A 12,098-nucleotide genomic window follows, 5' to 3' on the forward strand; every position below is an offset into this window, starting at 1 on the left:
CTGCTTTTCTACTCACATTCTCCCAGCATCTCATCAGTTTCTCAGTTTCATGAGTTCTAAAATTCTTTTTTTCTTGTATTAAGGCAACTGTGCAGTCAAGGGTACAGCAGTTTCGGTTACTGCTTCAATCTAATCAGGTGAAACGCATAACTCCTGGATTTATATTATTTGATAGGAGCAGTGTCCAAAATTACATTTCAATAAATTTCATTTCATAAAAACTTCACTGTGGAAAGAAAATATCAATTCAACTTAAACCAACTTTTCTCTTAGTTCAATGTTTGTATGGAAAAATAATTAAGCAGTCCACTTAGAAAGGCATAATCTGTTCATGAGCATGCAGGTATCAATTTTATCTTATGAGAATTTTTCCATGTTCCAGTTGCTTCATTCCTTATTACATGCTGCAAAAGGCAGTAATAATTTTTATAGCCAAATATCTCTTCATAAGATACCAGGTGGCTTTCAATATTTACTATTTAAGTCATGCATGAAATTTAAACATTACAAAAAATGACTTACCCGTTGACACTCCTGAAATATGCACATTTTCAGAATGTTCTGCAAGAGCACCATTTCCTAAAATTAAACATAATGAATAAGCTAATTTCCAAGATAAAATTTGTAAAAATTCTTCAGATACCCTTTTACAGAACAGAAAGAACAAAACTGAAGTTATTTTAATTAATATTAAACATTAAAGGTTGTACGTTCATTTTATGATAAAACTTAGAGGAAAAACTAAAGAAAAAGTTTCTATACAATGAAAATAAAAACCAAGCATCATTAGCGTACTAGAACAATTAAATATACCAGAACATTAAGGAATGAGAGACTGATAGTGGCAAAGAGTTTTGAAAAACTTCAGGCATTTTAGATGGTAGATTTTGCATTGTTTTTCATCAACTGTTATTTTCTTTTCAAGAAAGGTTTACTTCAATTCGTCTTCCCCATCTCCTCCTGGATCAAGATTTGTAAGTAAACACTTTGCAAATAAAGACATCTGGGGGAAGACATCCATTTACTTCATAATGAATTCCAACCTATATCCAGAAAGGTGTTTCAGATACAGCCAGGAACTAGCTACCTTCAAGAGTGACTCCCCATCAAGGTTTATTAAAACTAAGTACGCTTGTAAAGATGTGGTCATCAAGAGTTAGAGACAGAAGTTATTCCTCCAAATCTCATACTCCTTTGTACTCCGCCAAAGTAAAAGACAACTGCTAAAGCAAATACGTGTGCTGATGAGTGGTAGCCCTGTTACGTGATGTGACAGATGGAGTTGTATTTGTGCACATTTCCCCCACTGAACAGCTCTCATTCTCCTTTCCTTTATTGAACATCTTCTCTTTTAACCTTTACCAAAAATTTTTAACAAAATCTTCTAGGCATTTTGGGAGGAGAGCGCTACTTTCATAAGCTGCTTTGAACATAAGCAGTGAATTGAAAACTGGAAATACATCACTAAGCAAATTTTAAACACACAACTCTTAATCCTTCAAAGTTTTGTAATATTTAAGATTTGCCATGCCACATAGATTTTCATACGTGTGAAATCAGTTGTTCTACCAGCACAGCAATGTAAGTGTGATACATTTGGTAACAAGAACCTTAAATACATGAAGAAAACTCAAATTTCTCTTATACCAAGCTTAAAGACTGTTAGAGTTGACCTAGAACATATACATCTAAGCAACCATCTCAATGCTCCTCCATTGCACTGGTTACAAATAAAATGTTTCAGTAATTACTTGCAGAGTTGACACCAAATGCACGAAGACGAAATTTTTGACTTCCTAAAGACACAACACAGAAGCCTGATCAGAATTTGTAGAAAAATACCACATCTAATTTTTCCTTTAAAAAAACCCCACGACCTTAAATTCTTGTCCTCTTAAAAGTGACACGCTCCTTGCCTCCCTTCCATTTTTAATGCACTAATTTTGTTTCATACATTTACCTACCAAGTTGTTTTGTCTCAATTAAAAAAAAAATCCATACTGTAACAATTCCTCTCAACGTTCAAAAGACAAAAGTATTTTAAACCAAAAACTACTTCGAATACTGTATTAGTGAGCAACTATTTCCCAATCAAATTATTTTCAAAAATAAAATACATGTTAAGTTTTAAAAAGCAATCCTCCAAATAATTTCTCCATTTTGCATATAAACTGACATGCTGAGGAAGGTTTGCCACTCTGATTTCACGTCTTCAGTAACACAGCTCTAAATTTACAAAATAAACACCATTTTTGCTGTAAAGTGATTTTACTTGTAACCAATTCCACAGTAGTGCATTCCTGACTGTCTTGTCTTCTATTATTTCCATCAACATAAGGAAAACATTAACACATTTCAAGACCTCTTGTTTAAGGATAAAAATTGCTTATTGGTATTTCAATTTTCAAATTACAGTAGGGATTATTCACCATTTTTGTATTTTCAAAAAGGATTAGCACATACAATTATATCTGTAGTTGTTATTTAGCACTGAAAACGAACAGTATGGGAAAAAAAAAAAAAGGAATTCACAAATATTCAGAAATATGAAAAACCCCAAAGTAATTACATTGAAGACAGTCAATATCTGGCCACTCCATTGAAGCCCTCAGAATCTGAATTACAGACAAGCTGCCTATACATAAAGATCAGGAAAACAAAAACCAGAGAATTTTAATGAAATCAGTTCTGATAAAAATACAGTAATAAAACATGAAAATACTGACATAACACTCAAGTGAAAGACAAGCAAAGCATATATAAAAAATTGACAAAAACTGTAAATCAGTAATAACAAGAAGCATACTAAAATGGGAACTCACATCCAAATCCTGTACACATTGAATTAGAATTAATGGATTAAATTAAGAAGAAAACTTAAATCAATTATCAAAAAACAGAATGCTTTAATATTTTCCATCTAAATGTGTTTTATGATCTAACAATTACTCTCTGACATAAAGCAATGTCACATTTACTGCCAAACTAATGTCAGTGATTAGTCAGATAAAGCATGTGTGATGATGAAGCTTCAGCTCAGATTCAAGTAGTATCGTATCAAAATAACACAGTTTTTTAAGAATTATTTCTTTCCCAATAATCCCTCATTACATGAAAGTTGAACCTTTAAGCTCTCAGATTATTATTTCCTTTTTTATTGGAAACTGTCACTGAAATAGAGTGTATTCAGATGCCATTTAAACATTACTAGCTGCTGATAGCTTTATGAAATTTTTAGGTAATGATCCTTACACGATCTCAACAATTATGTCACATGGTTGCTTATAAACAGAGCCCATTAGAATATCAATATACCAGACAACAGATCAGCAATTTCCATTAAGATACAGAAACATAATTATCTTTGAAATTCCTGTTAGTCTACCTATTTAATATAGCAGAGTATATAATTTTTTTTTTCTGATGTCACCTGTAAACTTTCATATTTCTTCCTGTTTTAAAAAAAATATTTACTATTCATTCCCATTTGAACTTAAAGTTTTAAACTGGAATAGGTGCCACCTAACAGAAGTTTGTCCACAGGAGCTCATTAAATACATGTGTGTGCTGTTTTTTGCTGGGATAGAGTTAATTTTCTTCACAGTAGCTAGTATGGGGCTATGTTTGGATTTGTGCCGAACACAGTGTTGATAACACAGGGATATTTTCATTACTGCTGAGCAGGTCTTGCACAGTCAGGGCCTTTTCTGCTTCTCACCCCACTCCACCAGCAAGTGGGCTGGGGGTGCACAAGGAGTTGGGAGGGGACACAGATGGGACGGCTGACCAAAGGGATATTCCAGACCATATAACATCACACTCAGCATATAAAGCTGTGGGAAGAAAAAGGAAGGGTGGAACGTTCGGAGTGATGGCATTTGCCTTCCCAAGTAGCCATTACGTATGATGGAGCCCTGCTTTCCTGGAGATGGCTGAACACCTGCCTGCCCATGGGAAGCAGTGGATGAATTCCTTCTTTTGCTTTGCTTGTGCGTGCGGCTTTTGCTTTACCTATAAACTGTCTTTATCTCAACATACGCGTTTCCTTACTTTTACTCTTCCAATTCTCTTCCCCGTCCCATCGAGGGGGAAGCAAGTAAGCGGTTGTGTAGTTGCCGGCTGGGGTTAAACAATGACAGTGCGACAGCACAGTACTGGAAGACACACACACCAAGAAGCTCCTGCACAAATCTATTCTGTCGGCAAGAAAACAAGTTTGCTTTTCAAAAGCTGAAATCTTCCATTACTATTTTTTTTGGTGACTTGAAAAAAAACACCATAACAATCCCTTCTGTAACCAGAACTATACCCATCTCCTTCATATTCTTTTATAAATACTTATGACAAATAGACCACTTATTTTAAGTGGTATTAAATAGAAATGTATGTCAACTTTAGTCCTGCAGCTTAAGATATGTTTAGCAACTGCATTTAAGTTAAAAAATTCAAATGGACCAGGCCAAGATAACACAAGCATTTACTATGTGTTTTTTCTAAAAAAAAACCCACAACAAACAAACAACCAAAAAAAACCAACCACCACAAACACCCACAACACATAAATACATAAAAATATCAAAATAGAGTATTTGGTAAATAAGGTACAAGATACGTTAAACTACTGGTAACCTATAGGTTAAACAAGAGTATGGAAAGTACTTTTAATTCCTTTCTATTTAAGTGTACACGAGTTTGTTGCCACCACTGCTGGTAATATCTCTAACAACTCCCTCACTGGAGAAAAAAAAAAAAAAAGCAGCCATCTGGTTATTACAGGAGTAAACTCTCTTAGAATGTGTTCACAGTACGAAACAATCTCCAATTTCTGAGGTGTCTTTCTGTCTTCACTAACTTTAAAAATCTCTGAAATGTTCAAAGTATGGTTATTAAGGTCAAAGTTGGCCACTGATTCTAATGGACTCATCCATAAAATTTAATTTCATTTTTACAGCACAAAGCCAGTTTCTTTGACCTTCATCAGTTTTTTCTATCTCACTCAAATCTTCTGAGCTGAGATGCTGTCTTAGAAGCAGGCAGAAAGAGACAACAAGTAGTTTGATGAACACTTGAATTTATTCCTTTTGATTTGTGTCTCACAGCTGGCTGACCAGAGAAGCAGGCAAGATGACACTAGGTTTGCCTTCAGGTTTTGCAGCAGTTGGGGCATTTCTCCCCTATTGGTCTGTATGAAAGTACATTAAACACCCCCCACCCCACCTTGAAAATCCCAAGACCCTCAAACGTCACTTCCAAACATCCTGGTCAAAGAGCAATGAGCCTTATACTCCTATGTGGAGTCTGGAGAGGAGAACAAAACCATGCAGAAGATGAAAACTATAGCCTTGGAAGGTAGTTGACTCACTAACATCTTCTGAGTTTCATCACAGATAGGAAAATAAACACAGGCCAGGGGAGTAGGGCTGGCAATAAGGAAAACCGCAGCAGCAGACACTCCAACCAAACCACAGAGAAAAACTATAAGGGGAAAGTGTGGAAAAAACAATGTTTTCACACTTGGAAAAACATGACATGTTTGGAAAAAATAGCTGCCAAATTCTATATATTTGAAAACCAGACAGTAGCAGTGATTCTATGACTAGCACGGAGGCTAGCCACAATGTAGCAGCCTTCATTTTAGGATGTCACCCCCCTACATCCCTCCTTCCCCACAGCCTAGGCAGCACAGCTTGCTCTCAAAATGGGATCAGTATCAGACTGAAAGGATTATCTGCATAAAACTTCAGAGCATAAAACTAAGCCTACAGTCTTGAACTGATCTTCTCCTTCAAGTTTTACTCATACTTATGCAGTTTTCAAAAAGGATAGCCAAGTAGATCCCTCCCTCCCTAATAATTGTGTCCCTCTTCAGATTAAACAAGACTAGCTTCTGCATTCCACATATAAGAACTTGGAGGTTTCTGACAAAGAATATGAAGTTTATCTACACACTGATATATGTGAGATAGCAAATAATGACACTTAGATGAAAACTCCCTTTTAATTTAAATTTGACTAAAACTAGTAATACAAACACACAGTGAAGTGATGAATATTGTAAAAGTGCACCCCAAAAATTTGTTACACGTGACTTTGTCCACGGTGATTATAAAATCAAATTTTATAACTTCAGTTTTGAAAAATATCATGTGTCTTGGGACTCAGTTAAATCCAGATTGTGTTTTACAGAGAAATTAACTGGATTGTTGAAATGAAAAATGAAAAGAAAAAAAAAATCCATAGCGGCAAACACTACATTTAAGTTATCTTTATTTTTGCCATTAGACCAAGTAGTTACTGTCCACAAAAAACAAAGAATCATGCACAAATATCTCCATTGAAGCAAAATTCTTCTGTGTCAAGACTAAGCCTCTGCCATTTGTTTTAACAGCCAAATTACAACCCCTCTATAAATAGAACTGTATAAACTGAGGAACTGCTATAACTGCACAGCTATGAAGAGAGAGCTTTTTCTACACTACCTTGAGTTAAAAGGTACTGTGGTGCATAACGAATGCTACACAAGCAGACTGGACAGGATATTTCTCTTGAATAACAATTATCAGGGACGAGATATCAACACCACTTCCTGTATACCCGTTTCCAAACACCGTTCATCACAGAACATGTTCAACTTACTTTAGACAAGGTACTTCATGACCAAACTTCCTTTCTTCATCCTACTCCCAAAATTCCTGTTCACTCTGTACCTCACAAAGAGTAAGCTTAACCTGTTCGAACTGCCTCATCAGCTGAAGTTATCTTGCATTAATCTTCACCAAATTTCACTTCTAACTTACCGAGTGAAGATGATCCCATCAAACTAAGAATCTTACTACACTTCCACAAACAAATGAGCAACGCCTTACATATCACCCCACTAAAAAGCCACTTAGCAATGGTCCTGATGCCCTAGTCCAAAAATAGCAATGTCCTTATTGATCTACAGATATGGGAGCTGGAAATATCCATGACGCCTCTGTAATAGTTCAGCACGCTTCTTGGAAACGACCCCTTTATTCACACATTTTGTGACAGTCCCAGCCAGCGACCATTCCACTCCCCTGCTTCCTGCAAAAATCTAAGCACAGCTGTGCAGTAACAGGCTCCATCTGAAGACACTGTGTGTCAGGCTGAACCACAGTCACACTGCTCTGTTGAGTCTGTGGGAGAAAAATGCAAAGGCTAACTGAGTACCCCTCGAGCCTGTGGTTAATCTAAGGTTAAGATTAGGGCATGTGAGAGACCAAGAGAAAAACAAGTACTACCACCCTCCTCCAGATAAACTAGATGATCTTTAAAGGTCTCTTCCATCTCAGATCATTCTATGATAAAAACATTTGTTCAGCATGTAACCCAAAATACCATATTGAATTATTTACATGTAAGTCAAACGCAGTTAATGAGCCAAAAAAAATAGGTAGGATCCTCCTCAGTCTTATAGCTCATCACGTACAACTTTCTGATCTCCTAAACGCTTAACACCTATATTTGTTAAACTACTGTTCATTTAGAATTAAATGCATTAGCTGCAGAGATTTAATGCTATAAAAACAGCAAAGAGCTGCATATCCATAGGTATATGGCCACAACACTGCCAGACTCTCCTGTTCTGCAGAAGGAGTAGCACACAGTAAATCAAGATTATGCAACTCAAAAAACCCCACCTTCTATAATCTCAAACGAACATGAAGGTACAAAAGGGACTAGACTTGTTTGTTCATCCTTTATAACCTAGAAGAGTCTCTGAGAATATGGTTTATCCTGTACCTTCTCTTCTATCTGTGCAAAACATATACTTCTACCACTGCTAAACTGTATTGCAGAAATTCAGACTTTGCCTTCCTCAGACGACAGGAACAGAGCTACATGTACAACTTCAACATTACAAGACACAAGGAACTAAAGTGAGGCAAAAAGAAAGAAAAAAAAAAGCAGTCTAAGCATTTGAAACTTAACCTCCTAGAAGAGTTCATGAAATAAACAGTATTATTGCTACAAGAAATGCTTCAAATTAAGGTGCAGCAGAGCTCAGAGTACACAGCCTGCTGAAGCCAAGGCAACATTTGTTACGTCTCTATATCCAGTAACAAACCGAGGCAGCAGTGTCATTCCCAGATTCCTACAGGAAACAGTCACATCCTTTATAGATGACACCATTTTATTATTTTCTGCCTTTTGATGGCTTAGTTTGCAATCACTGCATCCTTCTGATTAGAGATGTGGATGAAATAAAATTAACATGTTTTGTGCACTGATATATATTTGGATTAACTACTCAAGACAAGATTCACGATCCAGTCATCTCATATTTTCAGATCTTTATTATTCTTTGTTATATACTGCGTTGCATCTTTAACCAGAAGTTTTTGTCCTACACCCAACCGCTGCTTACCTCCTTGACAGAGGGCAACACATGCTTTTGCATAAATTCACATATTTCATGACAAAACGCAATTAAAAGAGCATCAGGAGAAGTGACAGTATTGACTTTTAGGCATTAACTGATCAATAATCTCCAGTTTAGCTGAAGAATCTTTGCAAAAGTTATTGACAAATTTTGTATTATTTATTTTTAAATCAACAGTTTGTTGTTAACTAGTTACGTGCAGTTCTTTTCCATATTTCCTTAGGGTTAAGCACTGGAGTCATAGGAATTTCAGGTGGTCATCTGTAAAACAGTGTTAAGCTGTGTAGCAAGATGTAAATTATCCTTCAGGTAAGGGAAGCATTAAATAACCATTTATTTTAACATAAAATTACACATGCAATAGACAAACATTGAGAGAAAGCCTTGCTGCTGTGCAGACATCAGTCAGAATTCTCTACCAAAGGCAAGCTGAGCAACAGAGAGACAAGATTTATTCCAAATCCCTATAACAGAAGAACATCTGCTACAAAGAAGATACAGTAAATATATCTAAAATTTCTAACAGTGAAAGTGAATGTTCATGCAAAATGAGAAAGTGCTGTATATTCAGTGCTACAATGGCATAATTAATTTCTTTAATTAAGGAAAGAATAAAAATGACTAAGAGATGAAACTATACTGAAATAGTGGCTTATTTAAATGTGTTTATGATACAAAAGCTGGAAATAAGCACATAAAATTTCACTGTAAAAACTGATAAAGCATAGAATTTGTTTACAATACGCAATGTTGTTTTATGTAGCACCATTTTTATTTAGACCAACTGTGATGTAGTTTTATTTAGAAATCTAAGGAAAGAACTAGAGAATCAATTCTGCAATGGAATTGTTTTATGTAGGTTTTAGATTTTTATTTTTACTTTTTACAACAAACAATATTGTGTTATGTTCTAAGCACAACCATTTTGTGCTTAGAAAGTAATTTCTTGGGTGTAAAACAATGGGTATGGTGCTGCCTAAAGTCTGCACTGCATACTTAAAACCTGTTGTCCAACACTGCATTTTTGTATCACCCCCTCATTCTTGCACTGTCCTTTCCGCCTCACAGAGGGACTTCAAACGACATGTAGCTGCATCACACTTTTGAAAAACAGGCCTTTATTCATCTTGTGGTGAACAAAACATAGCCACAAAGCTTCCAAATCTGCATTTACAGCACAAAGCTTAAACCCAAAGTTAATCAGTATCTGAGTGAACAACAGTGCATAACTTTATTCCGATACTCTTGATAATGATTTTAAAGTCTCAAAAGAAAAATATTCTACTACTTTTACATTTTTAGCATTGTAACATTATTCCCTTCACCAATTCTTGGTACACTAATACACAGAACCAGTTTCTTCTTCAAAAATTGACTATTAAAACAGGTATTTTTAAAAAAACATAAATCAAAGTTCACTACACAAGTGAATGTTTTGAATTTGAAGAACATACAGTGATCGGGTCACAACAGATCTATTAGCATCTTTACCAAAACATAATATATCTTTTATTCCTGATAATTTTATGGTGTTAACTTGGGATTTGTCTACATTAGTATTTTATTTCAGATAAGGAGCATGCTTCTGAATCTCCTATCTGCTCTGCTCCCTGTGCTTTGTTTCACATTACACCGTGGCCTTGGAATCATCAAACTGGATTCCTTTTAGATGACGTGGTCCTACTGGTAAAGGGTACTCAGTCCTCTGGGCCACACTAGAGCTAGTCCAAGGAACACCTTTCAGAAGGGTATACAGCACACGCACTAGATTTTTCAGCATAACTTATTTTGCTCCACAAATCTGCTCCTGTCAAGCTGTGGGACATGCCAACACAGAGATGCCTGCAGCTAGCCAACATCCCAGGTGTGCCCTCCGCTCAGCACAGCTCCAGTGCAGACAAGGAGGCTCCACCTCCACTTCAGGCATAAGCTTCAGAGTCTCCACAGTCATTTAGCATAAGCAACGCAAGTTCTCTTTCTGGATTCACTAAGCACTGCATACATTATTCACTAATAGTACACTAATTGTGAATGCTGCCGCAACACACAGAAAAATTTACAAAATTCCATATAAACCCTAATGAGACGTTGGCATGATGCAAATTTGACACAGATGCTGCCAGCCAGATGATGTTGGAGTACTGAAACACAGCCCCCAGCACCACCGGGATACATCAAGCAAACATTTGGAAGATGCTGCAGTCTACAATGCGAGCTCTTGCATTATTCCTGCTCTACAGGTGTGGCTTCTCAGTCAATTTCCACTCATCCTTCTACAGGAAGAGACGGCTCTCCCTTGTTGCCAATCAAACATACAAAGCAACCAGCAGTTCTGCACTTGGCTGTGTTTAATGCACCACAAACCTGTTCTCTGGGTGAACCTCTCACAAGAAAGAGAACAGGAAACACTTTTGAAAGAGATCTTTGCACATCAAATTACCAAGATAACCCAAGGTTCCTTTCTCCTAGGTTGCAAAAGAGAAGCTACATTAGTAACTATAGCAACTCTGATTTAATGCTGCAGGTGGAAAAAGAAAACCTCAAACATTTGGTCACACCTGTAAATCCCACAAGGCAATTTTTAATTGAGTCTACTGTCATTAAAATACAACATTTTAAATCAATAACTAAAGTAACTTAATATGAGGATTTTTGTGTGAAAGTTTCTGAAAAAAAAATACCAAACAAACCAGTTAAAGCTTCTTTATTGTAATTTGAAAAGGTGGGGACAGAAAAGAACCTGACTTTTTTTTTATTTCTCACTCAAAAATTCCACAACTATTTATAGACAGCTCTAATATACTTGGCAGCATGCAGTGGAAATTGGAAATCTAGCAGAGACACTGGCTCAGCTTCAACAAGATTCCTGAGTTTAAGCACATAAGTAGTTCTATTCATGTCAAACCCTCTATTTCTGCCCAGCCAGGTATAAAACAAGTTACTTGACTGACCACTGCCTGCAAGTTGTACGTGTTCTCAGGTGGTAATCCAGTGCAGCATTTCGGATTAGACAGCAGAAGAAAAACAGATTACAAAACCCAATTAAACAGTTCAAACAGTGAATACAGTCTTCTAAATTATAGCCAAATCTCAAGTAACTTTACAAAAAAAATAAGGAAATCGGAGAAAAAGGGAGCAGACCAGAAACTGGGCGGTGGAGGGAAGTGGGGGAGGTCAGGAGGGAGAGAGAGACTATACTGCCTACTCATCCCTAAATGAACGATCTCCTTTATAAGGCTTAGGTGCCTATTCTTAACTGGTTATTAGACCCTACCACGAATGGGAACCTAACAATTTGCCCTCCTATGGGAAAACATTCCACTGCCACATATTACTTACAAACCTAGAAAAGAGCCAAAGTTTCTAGCTATTTTAAACAGCTATGATTAAAATATAAAACTAAATTATTTTAACAAAGGACTGTTCAGAGCCTTTGTACCTGTTCAACTGCAGTAACTACACTTTTCTTCTGAAATTCCATTCCAGATGCTAAAAGTATTTCACATTTGAGAAGTGCCAGACAAGGGGAAAATTTCTATGTGTGGGCTGCACAGTGCTTATACAGTAGGAGGAAAAGCATTTCAGATTTGATTCATACTCTCACATGCTTTGTGCTTTTATCTACTACAGTTTCTTTAAATAGCTGTTGCAGTAAAAAAAATGGTTTTGTTTTTGCTCCATGCAGGTTTAC

General features: G+C 36.3%; 1 protein-coding gene across 1 annotated transcript in view; it reads right to left on the reverse strand.

Moving 5' to 3' along the window:
- LRP12 (LDL receptor related protein 12) overlaps positions 1-12,098 on the reverse strand; it is a 55,702-nt gene that overhangs the window by 24,006 nt on the left and 19,598 nt on the right. The window contains exon 2 of the mRNA XM_086609509.1: positions 523-579. Within this exon, the coding sequence (XP_086465635.1) occupies positions 523-579 (57 nt within the window). The remainder of the gene's footprint in view (positions 1-522; positions 580-12,098) is intronic.

This window comes from Tauraco erythrolophus, chromosome 3 (assembly GCF_009769465.1).
Source record: "Tauraco erythrolophus isolate bTauEry1 chromosome 3, bTauEry1.pri, whole genome shotgun sequence".
In the NCBI taxonomy this organism is placed as follows: Eukaryota; Metazoa; Chordata; class Aves; order Musophagiformes; family Musophagidae; genus Tauraco; species Tauraco erythrolophus.